Raw genomic sequence first — 13,014 nt, 5'->3', positions numbered from 1 at the left:
CCTACACGAGTCTTCCATCTCCTTTTTAAAAATAACAAATGAACATATTTTTAGATAATTTAGATAATAAAAATAAAAAATATTTTTGGAAAGTAATTGGGGCCTTAAACTTTCTTATGATTATTATTATTATTGTTATTTCTATTTTATTTATTTATTGCGTGAGGGGTCATATTAAAAGTTGTTTAATCTAGTGAGTGTTACATATGGAATTCTTTAACATTGATCCTATTTGGCAGGTTTTGGACCGTGGGGAGAAAATTGAGCTTTTAGTAGATAAGACAGAGGACCTTCGCTCTCAGGTCTCTTGATTGCTATTGTTACATTGCATTTTTCATTTTAATAATCTTTTAGCAATATTATAAAAAATGCAAGGTAATAGATTGTTATAGATGGTCCAAAAACGTCTCCTGTCACCTCCCACAACCCAATTTTTTGGTGTTTTCAGTTGTCAAAAAACATTGAAGTGATTATAAATGTAAGCACAGGCATGAGGCATCTGCAATCTGACATTTGAATATTAAATTACTAATACACAATCTATATTCTGAGTAATCTTCAAACATAATAGATGGGTCTTGGACAGCTGCATTAGAAGGCCCAAATACAAATATATAGTTGTTTGGCAACAAGATTTTCATAAGCAAACATTATATAATGATAAATCTCAGTAGTTACATGGAATGCTGCAATAGGTACTCGATTCATATGGATATGCACTTCGTCACTTTTAATTTATCATAATAATTTTCTTAAAGGTAATTCTGGTATGTGGTAAACAGTATTGCTGAGCACTAGTAACATGGGTAAAACAAATCTGTTGAAGTGCCATATGAGGTGCGTATGTTTGTAAATACTAGTACAAATAATCAGTACATAAATTTTGTAAAATGGTGTAAACAGAACCGGTATTCTTTGCAGTCACTGACTGTATGCATGTAGTCAGTGACGGGTATATTTTAGACACAGTATTGTTTTTCACCTTCAAACAACTGAATTTGGTTCACTGTGGCTGTTTAAATTGTGAAACGTGTTGTCTTGTTGGTTAGTACTTTTGTGACTTGCAATTCATATATGATTTTGCAGGCACAAGATTTCAGGCAACAGGGAACCAAGATTAGGAGAAAGATGTGGTTTCAAAATATGAAGATAAAGCTAATAGTTCTTGGTATCATAGTTGCCATTATTCTCATTATTGTGCTTTCAATCTGTGGTGGCTTCAACTGTACTAAATGAATCTTTCCATTGGTGGCTTCAACTGTGTCAAATTGTCTCCTCACTCGATAAGATTTTCGCTAGCCGATTGCCTCTGCTATCCACGTAGTGCTTTTGATTTTTTGGGATTTACATTTTTCCCATGTCTACGGTAATCATTATTATATGACATTGCTTGTATAGTGTGTAATGCATTAGTCTTCCACCTTCTTGTCTCCCATAGTGTAGTGCTAATTTGTCGTTCTCTATAGTTTAGGTGGGAGTTTCTGCATTTCGTGTGAGGAGGATTATGATGTTTTCTACGCATTTAGAAACCAGCCATTGCTTAGTTAGTTTCATATTGCCTATTTTCTATTTATGGCTTATGTGCAATTTTTTATTTTGTGATCGCCCATCCTCCTCTCGTTTTTGCTCACAGGGTGTAAAATACATTACCAAAAACTTCTGGTAACATATTTCAGTAATTTTAAACTATTGAAAGTTGGCTTTCTATAAAACAACACTACAAAAAAGTCAACTTTTTGTAAAATGCCTAAAAGAGGGCGCTTCAGTAACTTCCACTTTTTCATGTATTTACAATTGTCCAATCCATCTACGGTTAGCCTTGCACTGTGATACTCTGAAGACGGACTATTTGGGTTTTAACTTGTTATTAAAGTTGGACGGGCTATGCATCAGTAAGACTAAGAAATGGTGAGTGTCAATTAATGCAATTATATAGCTGATAAACAAAAAGTGTGGTAAATTTGAATTCATATAAATTCTAACCAATAAAAGAGTATATAAAAAAGTGTGTCAAAGAGTGTTTTGTTAACATTTTAATTGTGAATGCCAAATATTGGCGTTGTTATTAATGAAGGAAATAGAAATCATGGTTGGGAAGAGCTTAAACAACTCATCAAAAGGTTGGGGCAGAAAAACTGATCCATAAGGATAGCTGCCAGACAGTATTATTCCATCCCAATTATTCCAAATTATTCCATCCCAATTTTTGCACTCAGCAAACTACGGTTCTCCCCTCCACTTCCATGGAGTTGTAATTAAACATATAGTTGAACCCTTATAAATAATCTATGCAATAATTTTTGGTCCTGTGAAGGAAAAAGACCAGTTCCCTGATTTCTACCAGTGACATAGCTAGTGTCCCTACTAGAATTTTGTGAGGCGGTAAAATGCATCTTATGTATGTATTGTAGAAAAAATATTCTATGTCCTATACCCCCATGAACTGATAGAACTACTAGCCAATAGCTCTGTGCTCCATGTGTGAGATGAGACACAAGGTTAGATTAAAATATGAGTTGTAACACTCATTTACAAGTTGATTTCCATGTTGTCTATAAGCCTGACTTTACCAAACCATGCAGCAACACAGAACACAACAGGACCTTTGATGAATTCCTTTTTCTCTAAACTATGTTGATCAACAATCTGCAGGAAAAAAATATCAAGTTAAGTAGTTAGCATTGAACAATACCTTTCGTTATTCATAACCTTTTTGGCTTCAATTAAGGCTCTGTTAGGCACAACTATCTTTCGGGAAGGCATTCGTAATTTGGTACTCTTAGGTTGAAAATTAATTATGGAGGCAACGCAAATAAATTAGGAGGACTGTAAAATTGTGCATGGAATGGGTGTTCCTAATTGATGTTAGCTTGTAAAAATATTGAAAACAGGCATTTTCAATTGTTTAATTATACATGCAATTATTGAATAGAAGGCGAAAATATTTATTGAATGGAAATCTAGATAATCCAAATATATTATAAATGAAGCTCCAAAAATTATGTATCTGTCAGACTAATGATCATTGGCATTACTTTCCAAATGAAGAAAAAAAATTAAAATTAAAATCTCACCTCTGCGTAGTCAATTATTCCCCCAGCTTCAGTAATGCATTGGATGACTAAGTTCTTCAATTTCTCACACTGCACCTGACCATCTTTTGCTGCTGACTTGGCTCTTGATAATGATTTGTTAATAGATAGCGCCTGCAAAAGGATTGAAGAGTGTTACCTCATTGTAGACGACAGAAGGCAAATAATATGGACACTGGATTGAGGCTTAGTAAAGCCGAAAATGAAGAGGATAACACATCAGAAAGGTTTATAATGTCAACAGTTCACTATTATTATTGGCACAAATGCTTCATATCAAATATCACGGCAAGTTTCAAGTAATTAAAAACTATGAATAAAATTAAAACCTTTTCCCTTTCTTCAGGTGAAAGATGTACATTGCGCGAACTCATTGCAAGCCCATCATTTTCCCTTGTTATTTCAGAACCTATCACTTTTATGGAAAAATCAAGATCTCGAACCTGCAAAACATAATCAGCCAGTCTTTTAAAACCAACAACCCACAACAATAATAGGCATAGCATTAAAGGAATCTCGTAGACAACATTATACTCAATGATGTAACATTGTGACCACAAAAGAACATTTGACATTAACAGCAATGTTAGGCTTCTCATTACCCAAATGTACACAAGGAAGAAACAGAATTGAAGAATTAAACTCATCAATCACAAAGGATTCTCAACTCTCAATAACACTAAAATAGATATGAAATGGAGCAATGCTCCTTACAGACTGAAATTAACAGAAAGATGACCTAGAGGAAGGAACAGCCCCTTTCTGTTACTCGCTCCTTGCCCTCATTAGCCTCAGGCATCAGAAAGATGAAGGACCTAGAGGCTGGCAGCTTGATATACATGTCATAGGGACCTTTTCTTATTGGATTCTTTTGGAAGTTTAACTAAGGTTGAAAGGATAGATACTATACTCTTAGGCAATGATTGACATTGACTTACAAAATACGTTCATTTCCTACCGCTATGTCACCCCTTTACTATTACAGAGGTTGCTGAAAATGTTTATCATATAGATAGATTGTCAGGCTGCGTGATTTCCCGACATCCGACATATCAGGAAAGGATCAAGATTTTATCAACCAACTTTCAACTAAGCTTTTCAAACAGTCTGGAACTACTTCGAAGCCATGTTCAGCCTACAATACCCAATGGGATCAAGAAACAGAAGGTGTCAATTGATGTCTTGAAGCATACTTGTAATGTTTCACAGTGTTGAATGGTTGTGTTGGGCTGAGTTTTGATATGGTGCCAATTACCATAGCTCCACTAAATTGTCCCCCTTCAATGCTTTCTATGGATAGGAACCTCCAACATTTCTTAGGCGTTCAGTTGATTCGTCAACAGTGAAAGAAGCGAAGAGTTAATGACAGAAAGGTATTTGGTGTTAGATTATCTTATAGGCAGTTTTGTTGCGACTCAAAATAAAATAAAGCATTATGCAAAAAAATACTTGAGGAAGAATCTGTTAGTTATAAACTTGGGAAATTTGTCTATGTAATGTAAAGATAAAGCCTTACAAATCTAGATTTTTAGGCAAGAATGTGAATGAGATGTTGAGCTTGAGATTCTATATCCCATTTAAATTTTAAGAAGATTGGGTAGGTATCCTATAATCTGAAGCTCTCAGAATCCAGCTGAAGTCAACCTTTATTTCATGTTTTATGCTAAAGAAAACAACACCATAAACTTTCACCATCCAACCACTACCAACCTCAATTGCTGAAGCTTGGGGTTTAAGGGTATAACCAGCTGAAGCTCTAAGAATGAGAATAAGGTCGTACTTGGCTTAGCTTATTAACAACTTATCTGAACTTATCTACTCGCTTAAGCACTTGACAAGGTATTTGAGAGAGCTTATGAAAACAACTTATGCAATGTTCATAAATTTGTTTTCAGCTAATCTAGATAAGCTTTACAGGATAGCTTATAAAAACAACTTATAACTTATACAAAAATAATTCGACCATATTTTCTTTTTGACTTAGGAAATAACTTATATATAAGCACTTAATTAAATTGTTCATCCAAACAGAACCTAATTGTTTTTATATAAAATTGTAAGGTGCTTTGATAAGCTATCCTAAATCCTAAAAAACAATTGAAATAAGTTTGAAAACAATTTATAAACATAAACTAAGCACTCACAAACACTTAAACAACTCCTTATGTCAGAAGATAAGTTCAAAATAAAAGAAGCTCTTCTAAATGCATCCTAAATAATATACATTTAATAAAAGTACAAAAAGGAAAGGTTAAGAAAAATAATTACCATTCTCTGAATAACTCTCCATTGCTGATAATCCTTTTTACCAAAGACAGCAACATCAGGTTCCACAATATTAAACAACTTAGTAACAATAGTAGCAACCCCTCTAAAGAAAACAGGTCTACTCATCCCACAAAGACCCTTTTCAAGTTTCTCAACTCTAACCCAAGTTTCATGTCCCAATCCACTCTTCTCAATACAAGACACAACTTGATCACCCTCCACCACAACAACACCCTCACCACCAGAATCTATCTCCCCATAATCATACAAATTAATAGGATTGAAAACAACATCAACACCACCGGGAACAGACAAAAGCTTTTGAATATCACCTTGAAAATCAGAAGGGTATGTGGAAAGATCCTCGTTTGGAGAAAACTGACCCGGATTGACATAGATTGAAACAGCAACGAGATTGGCGTGTTTGTGAGCTTCATTGATGAGAGAAAGGTGACCTTGGTGAAGGTAACCCATGGTGGGAACAAGAGCAATGATATTTCCTTGTGATCTCATTGTTCTTGACCATTTTCTCATCTGGTTTTTGTCTCTGATTATCAATGGCGATTCCTTTGGTGCCATTGGAATGAAAAGGGTTGTGTTGTTGGGAATCAAAAATGGGTTATTTTTTCTGTTTTGTTTGCAAAGGGCAATGTGATGATGGTCGGAAGGAACAATGTTGCCGTGAGTAAGGTTGTCTTGTGTGTTCTAAATTATCACAGAAAATTCTTATTATATTCATACAGAAACTAGTACCTTTACCATGCTTCACATTATATTTTTTTCCTTAGTTGAAACATTTTTTTCAAAAATAATTAATTAGAATCAAATTATTTTCATTTATTCAAATAACTTAGTTCAATGAATTGAGATGTAATAAATAAAGTATATTAATAAAAATAAATAATTAATATTATATTAGGATTATAAAATAAGAAATAAAAATGACAAATGGAATATACATGGTCTGTTGCTTATTATAAATAAATAAATAAATAATTTTTTTATTTTCTTTATTTTAAATAATTTTAAATACGAAAATATTTTATTTGCTATTTTTTTTATATTATTTATCATTTTACAATATCAACATAACGTTAATTAATTTTTTTTTTACTATTCTTATTTAATTGATGTTTGTTGCTCTGTGTTACGTCAACGTCAAATTATTCATCTTCAGGTTAATCATCTTTTAAGAACGGTGACAAAGAGAATATTTTTCAATTTTTAATTTTAACATTCTTATAATATCATTTATTAAATTTTTGTTTGATTTTCAAACGTCACAGCTCCATTTAATTGAAACAATTAAAAAGGAGATGAGGTACTTGTTAAACATTGAAAAAGGAAATAAAATTTTAGAACGTCTATATAATTATTTTCTAGAAGCGTAAAAATTTGTTATTGAAAGTGCCAAAGATAGAAGAATATCTTTATTGACCTGGTAGATAAAAAAACAATAATTGCTTGGTGTAATATAAAGATAAGTTAAATTCCTTCAAATCTTTACTTATTAATTTTTTTATATTTATTTTAGTGTTTATATTAGGTTTGTTATTCTTTTTTAATAATAAGATACATTTTTTTCTTTTTTTGTTATGCTTAAGTCTACTCCAATTAAAATATCAACAAATTTTTTTTATAGTAATTATAATTTATTAGATAAACTATACACAAGACAATGTTTAGTACTAGTAAATTAATTAAAATATGGTCATACATGAGAAAAATGCAAATATGTATTTTGTATGTATTACATTAGTAATGTATGTCTTAAAAATCTATCTCAATATAAATAATACGGGAAATAAATGTTTATAGTTTTTTGTGTTTGTATTTTTTATAGTGACAAATTATCACCAACAATATTTTAAAAAGTAAATATTATACATAAGACAAATTTTTATTGTTAAACAATTTAAAATAATTATCGTACATGAAACAAGTTGTCAATGATAAGATTCAACTATAATAACTATTATACAAATTACATGAGACAAAGTCTCAATAATAAAAAATAAAAAATTAAATAAATATATTAAAAACTATCTTACATAGGAAAAGTTTTTTGGAACCAAATTGATTTTATACTTAGAGTTTTGTTGATAACAAAAGTATTTTATGAGAACAATATATTTGACTTCAAAGTGTATAAAAGAAGACATGGTCAAAATTTGAAGAAGATTTGATCAAGATTTATCTATAACAAAATAATAATAGAATTTACAAATTCAATATGAACATAATACAATTTAGAACATACTCAATCTAAACAAAATAAGAACATAATCAATCTGAAACATTTACAAACCCAATATAAACAAAATACAATTCAGAATTAAATAATGACTAAATTGAAACCCAAATTTTAACTATAAATAGATATTTAAGACTAAAGAAGAAAATCATCGAAAAGTAGAAACGAGTAGTCTTAGAGTTCAAAGAGAGAAACACTTGTTCGAATGAGAAATATTATTTGAGTGTTCTATTCTTAAAGTGTGAAAGTTATTATTATTATCAGCTTTGTTAGAAGCAAACACTTAAAGCTCCAATCTTTTGTATCCAACCCGATAATGGTTTAGTTCCTACTTCAATTTGGGATTGTCAAGTTGTTAGGAGAAGACTTGACTTGTAGGGTCAAGGTGGTTAGTTCCTCAAAAGTCGGGGGTTGTCAGACTGTTTGGGAAGACTAGCTTGGAGGATCAAGTGTTTTATAATTCAAGGTAATTAAATTAGTAGATTAAAGCCTTGTGAATGAGGGGATTTGATGTAGCCAAGTTAGTGGTGAACTAGGATAAATCCATGTGTCAGATTATTTATTCTTTCGTTGTTTGCTACCTCTAAATCTAATTGCTTCTTATCCAAGTAAGCCACCAAAACCGAACTAGTTTATTTATTTATTTAGAAATTATTAAAAAGTTGTCAACTTTATCAAACACAATTCAACTATATTTCTCATGCTTGCACCTTCAATTGGCATCAGAGCTCGGTCTCAAGGCTGAGCACTTTATAATGTTTGAGAAAAGATCAAATGGTTGAATATGTCTTGATTCAATGAAAAAGCTGTTGGAGGAAACATCAACATACCAAGAAGCTGCTTCTTATCCAAGGAAGCCACCAAAACCGAACTAGTTTATTTATTTATAAATTATTAAAAAGTTGTCAACTTTATCAAACACAATTCAACTATATTTCTCATGTTTGCACCTTCAATTGGCATCAGAGCTCGGTCTCAAGGCTGAGCACTTTATAATGTTTGAGAAAAGATCAAATGGTTGAATATGTCTTGATTCAAGGAAGAAGCTGCTGGAGGAAACATCAACATACCACCTCTGTTTGATGGAGAACGTTTTACATACTGCAATGACAAGCTGAGAAGTTTCTATATTTCACAAGATCCTGAACTTTCGGACTTGGTGAAAGATGGTTATACTGCTCTGAAGAATACTGATGATATTGAAATACCAAGAAAGAAAACGAGTATTGGTTAGAAGAAGATGTACAAGATGCATTAAAGTCCAAAACATTCATCATAAATGCAATCACCTTCAATGAGTTTGACAAGTGCTCCAACAAGGAGACATCAAAGAATATTTATGATAGTCTGGTTCCGACATATGAAGGAAAAAGCAAGTTCAAGAAGCAAAAGCCAACCTCTTAGTTAAAAAGTATAAGTTGTTCAAGATGGAAGAAGATGAAGACATTGAAACAATGTTTTCCAGATTCCAGACTCTGGTATCAAGATTAAAGGTACTTAAAAAGAGTTATACTATTGTTGATCATGTGAAGAAGATACTAAGGAGTCTGACAAGCCAATGGGGACCTAAGAACATTGCCATTCAAGAAGCAAATAATTTGAATCCTCTTAAGCTGAAAGAATTAATCAATTATCTCATATCACATGAAATTGAGCTTATACAGGATGAGCCCAATAATAAGCAAACAATCTTGGCTTTGAAATCCAAGCAAAACAGATTTCTGAAGGAAACAACATAATTAGAGGATGATGATTTAGATTATCATAATGGAGACTCAGAGGAAGACGAACTGACATTTCTATGCAGAAAAGTTCAGAAGATGTGGCACAATACAAAGAAGAAATTTCCCCAAAGATATTCCATGTAATCCAACATAGGAAAGGATGATAAATATGACAAGAAAATCATCATTTGTTATGAATGCAATAAACTTGGACATATCGGGTCAAAATGTCCAAATACGGAGAAAAGAAAACATCAGAGGAAAGATTCTAGACCCAAGAAGAAGAGTTTGATGGCTACATGAGATGATTCTGATGAATCCTCTAATGATGAAAAGCACACATATTTGGCTCTTATGGTTCATACCAACTCTGCCTTTGGACCCATCACAATATCTGATTCTAGAAGTGAATCAACATATGAAGAAATTGAGGTATTGTATGACTTTACTCGATCTGATTTAATTACTGCTATAAATGATTTTTTAAATAAAAATCACAAATTGTCTTTAAAAATGAAAATATTTAGGAAAGAAAATACAAATCTAACTGAAAAAGTTAATGTTTAAAGAATCAAAGTGCTGAATTTAAAATAGAAAATGCAACTCTAAAAACTGATATTACTAAACTTAAGACATATAATACAACTCTGGAAGCTGATATTACATAACTTAAAACAAAAAATGCAAATCTGAAAACTGATATTGCTGAACTTAAGGCTGAAAATCTAACACTAAAAAGTAATTATAGTTCAACATCAATTGAAAAAACCATATGTAACTCTGATAAGCATGAAAAAGTATTTCAAGATTTTCTTGATAATGGTATTGATGACTCTTCATCATATGCATATTTTCCCACTGTTTTAGTCTTATTTATCCTCAATCATCAGTTAAATTAAGGATTTATTTGATACATTTTGTTGATTTTTGTTCTTTGAGTTAATAAAATGTTTTTTGTTTTTATTTCGTTGATTAAGTAGGAATTTGTCGTAATTTTACATTGCGTTTTGTTTTAGTGCAGTGCTGAATTTTGGTGAAAAATCAACATGACATATGTGGAGTATTTCAGCCATATCTGGAGTTCTAGATGTCCAAGTAGTGTCATTCCAAGTGCTAATGAAAGATACGATCCATATCTACAACTTTCATGAAGACACCGATCTTTTTCACTCTTGGGAACTTGGGAGACTTGTGCCCTAGCATAGAAACTCAAAGACGGCCGTTTCTAACGCCATTGAAGCAGTTTTATCAAGAATCATCCATGAATCATTCTTGTAATTCTTCTTTAATCCTTATCTTTTGTATCTCTGTCATGAGTAACTAAACCCTATTTGTTAGGGATGAGTGTAACCAGATGAAACCCTTATTTTTCTGATTTGATTTCTAGTTATATGAATGAGTTTATTGAATTGTTTTTCTCATCTCTGTGCTTAATGCTTTTTATTGCTTGATCAACATTAAAATGTTCTACGATTTGTATTTTGAAACGGAAGTGGACTTTACGAATGCTTGAGATGAGAAATTCATGAATTTGTAGTCTAGGGATAGATGCAGGTCATGAAACCAATTAAATTAGTTGCAAAGCAATAATTTACAAGAGAATTTCTATACGGTAATGCTTAATTCTAATCTTAAATCCACTAAGGAATTAGGGGTTACTTTGGAATTAAAGGTTCTGTCACTAAGACATTAGGGCAAGAATAATAAAGAGAATTCGGTAATAATTCAATAAAGGAATTCAGTAACTAGGATCAAATTAGACACCAAGGTTGGATTCGAAGTGAAACTCATCCCTGACATTTTTCTCATTATAAAAGATCAATTTTATTATTGTTGTTAATTTCAAACATTATTTCAATCAACTTGGGAACCTTTTTGTTCAATTCTAGTAATCAAATATAATTCAATAGTAAAACGCAATCCTTGAGTTCGACACTCGGTACTACCGTTTTATTATTACTTGCAACGATTCAGTACACTTGCTGAAACGCTATCAAGTTTTTGGCGCCGTTGCCGGGGATTGCCATATCACTATTGAATTTAATTTATTTACTGAATTGAAATTTTTTGCTCTGCAATAAAATTTCTTCTTTTATTTTATTTCTAATTTTAAAAAAAAAAAATTGGTTTAAAACTCTCTTATTTTCACTTAATTATTTATCTTTCTTTAACTCTTCTGTACTCACAATTTGTCTAACCTTGTATGCGAGGCCAGTCCTCAGCTGAACTTATCTTTGATCCAGAAATTGAAAAAATAGCGAAGTAATTGAACCTAAGTTTGTTCCTTTTGATGATTATGTACTAGTTGCTATAAGAAATGTCACACTAAAATATATTGTCTGATGCTAACCACATGATAAGACAAGAAACATTTAGAAATTAACAAACTCGGACCAGACAAATTTGGGTACGAAAGGATAAAATTGTTTATGTTGCAGATGTTCTAAGCAACCAAATTGAAACAACATTCATGGTGCCTGATCAATGGATGCCTGCAGTATATGAAGGGAGAAAGGTCTATGCTGTAAGACTTAACAAATAGAAGCCAACTGACTCTGGTGGAAGAAGGAATGGTCCGCACAATACCTATCACAACCAGAACCATATGATGAACCGGAAAAATAAGGAGTATAAATATAATCAAAATTGGCAGAGAAATCACACATATCAACCGAATTGGAACTACAAGAAGAATCAAAATTACCATCAGTTCCAAAATTACTAGAGGAACATGATACATCAGCAGAAATAGAAGTGTCAGATTAACAATCAGAATTAGGAGACTTATTTGAACACTTCAATCAAATTCATTAAGACTACAAACCTGGATGAAAATTCTGAAGTAACAATGTCGATTTACAAGAAAGGGGGGTTTGAATTGTAAATATGCCTTTTAAAAATTCCTGTTAAAACTTAAGAAAATAACTCAAGAATGATCTTGGTTATGAAACAGAAAACGGAGAACGTTCTTGGTTTATGTTATAAAATAGAGAACGTTCTTAAATTAGCAGAAAATCAGTTTCTATTTTATCTTAAATGATTAATGCAGTATAATAAAGAAGGAGAAAGGAAAGAGAATACCACACAAAGATTTATCCTGGTTCACCCAACGTGGGTTACGTCCAGTCCTCACACTGTGAGATTTTCCACTAAGTGTTTAAAATGAAGAACCTTCTTAATCTTACAACACCTAGAATAGATCAACCTTGATCTATTTCTTTCTTAATTACTTTCCACCCAGAAAGCAATCACAACACCTATCTAACCTTGATAGGAAGCAATCTTAAACAAACTATAAAGAAACTCTTATAGTTTGAGTTTTTACAAATGATTGAATTTGACAGAATCTGATATTGCTCAACTCTTGTTTGAGAATAGATTCTTTACAGAGAATTTAATGACAATTTCGCAGCTGGTATGTGTGTTAGCAACAGTAACAGTTTCGCGAATTGCAGAAAGTGATGTTGCCTCTGTTTTTGCAGAATTTCAAGCTTAAGTGAGATTGTATATTGTTGGTTACTTAGCACTTGAATTTCTTACTGAGAACTAGGATAATGGCCTTCTATTTATAGGCTGGAGATGTACGAAATAGCTGTTGGAGAGGCCATGCTTTTTTGACTAAAACATTATTTTAGAATAAAAATAATACTTCTTTGAAATAGCTTTTTGACTTTAA

The 13,014-nt window shown here is 31.8% G+C and overlaps 2 protein-coding genes across 4 annotated transcripts in view; one reads left to right on the top strand and one right to left on the bottom strand.

Moving 5' to 3' along the window:
- LOC101496613 (vesicle-associated membrane protein 722) overlaps nt 1-1,573 on the top strand; it is a 3,927-nt gene extending 2,354 nt beyond the window's left edge. The window contains exons 4-6 of one of the 3 annotated variants that reach the window (XM_027332685.2): nt 240-302; nt 759-837; nt 1,087-1,227. In XM_027332685.2, coding sequence (XP_027188486.1) covers nt 240-302; nt 759-791 — 96 coding nt within the window. In that variant the 3' untranslated portion in view covers nt 792-837; nt 1,087-1,227. Of the gene's footprint in view, nt 1-239; nt 303-758; nt 838-1,086 lie in introns of all 3 variants that reach the window. The other 2 variants (XM_027332686.2, XM_004492266.4) reach the window with 2 other exon arrangements.
- A 546-nt stretch (nt 1,574-2,119) lies between these two features.
- LOC101496932 (pantoate--beta-alanine ligase) lies at nt 2,120-6,080 on the bottom strand. Its single transcript, XM_004492267.4, has 4 exons — nt 5,361-6,080; nt 3,422-3,535; nt 3,075-3,206; nt 2,120-2,646 (listed from the first exon to the last, which is right to left on the bottom strand). Exons 1-4 carry the CDS (start codon nt 5,937-5,939, stop codon nt 2,530-2,532), a joined length of 942 nt encoding a protein of 313 aa, XP_004492324.1. The 5' UTR covers nt 5,940-6,080; the 3' UTR covers nt 2,120-2,529.
- Nucleotides 6,081-13,014: the final 6,934 nt, after the last annotated feature.

Source organism: Cicer arietinum, chromosome 3 (genome assembly GCF_000331145.2).
Source record: "Cicer arietinum cultivar CDC Frontier isolate Library 1 chromosome 3, Cicar.CDCFrontier_v2.0, whole genome shotgun sequence".
In the NCBI taxonomy this organism is placed as follows: Eukaryota; Viridiplantae; Streptophyta; class Magnoliopsida; order Fabales; family Fabaceae; genus Cicer; species Cicer arietinum.
This window is presented reverse-complemented; position numbering and strand designations above follow the sequence as displayed.

Bases quoted from the DNA above. Each gene is read 5' to 3' on its own strand.
- LOC101496932 (XM_004492267.4), bottom strand. From the start codon at position 5,939: ATGGCACCAAAGGAATCGCCATTGATAATCAGAGACAAAAACCAGATG. The intron at 3,536-5,360 runs GTAATTATTTTT...TATGTTTTGCAG, and splicing joins GGAGAGTTATTCAGAGAATG to GTTCGAGATCTTGATTTTTC. The intron at 3,207-3,421 runs GTTTTAATTTTA...ATCCTTTTGCAG, and splicing joins CACCTGAAGAAAGGGAAAAG to GCGCTATCTATTAACAAATC.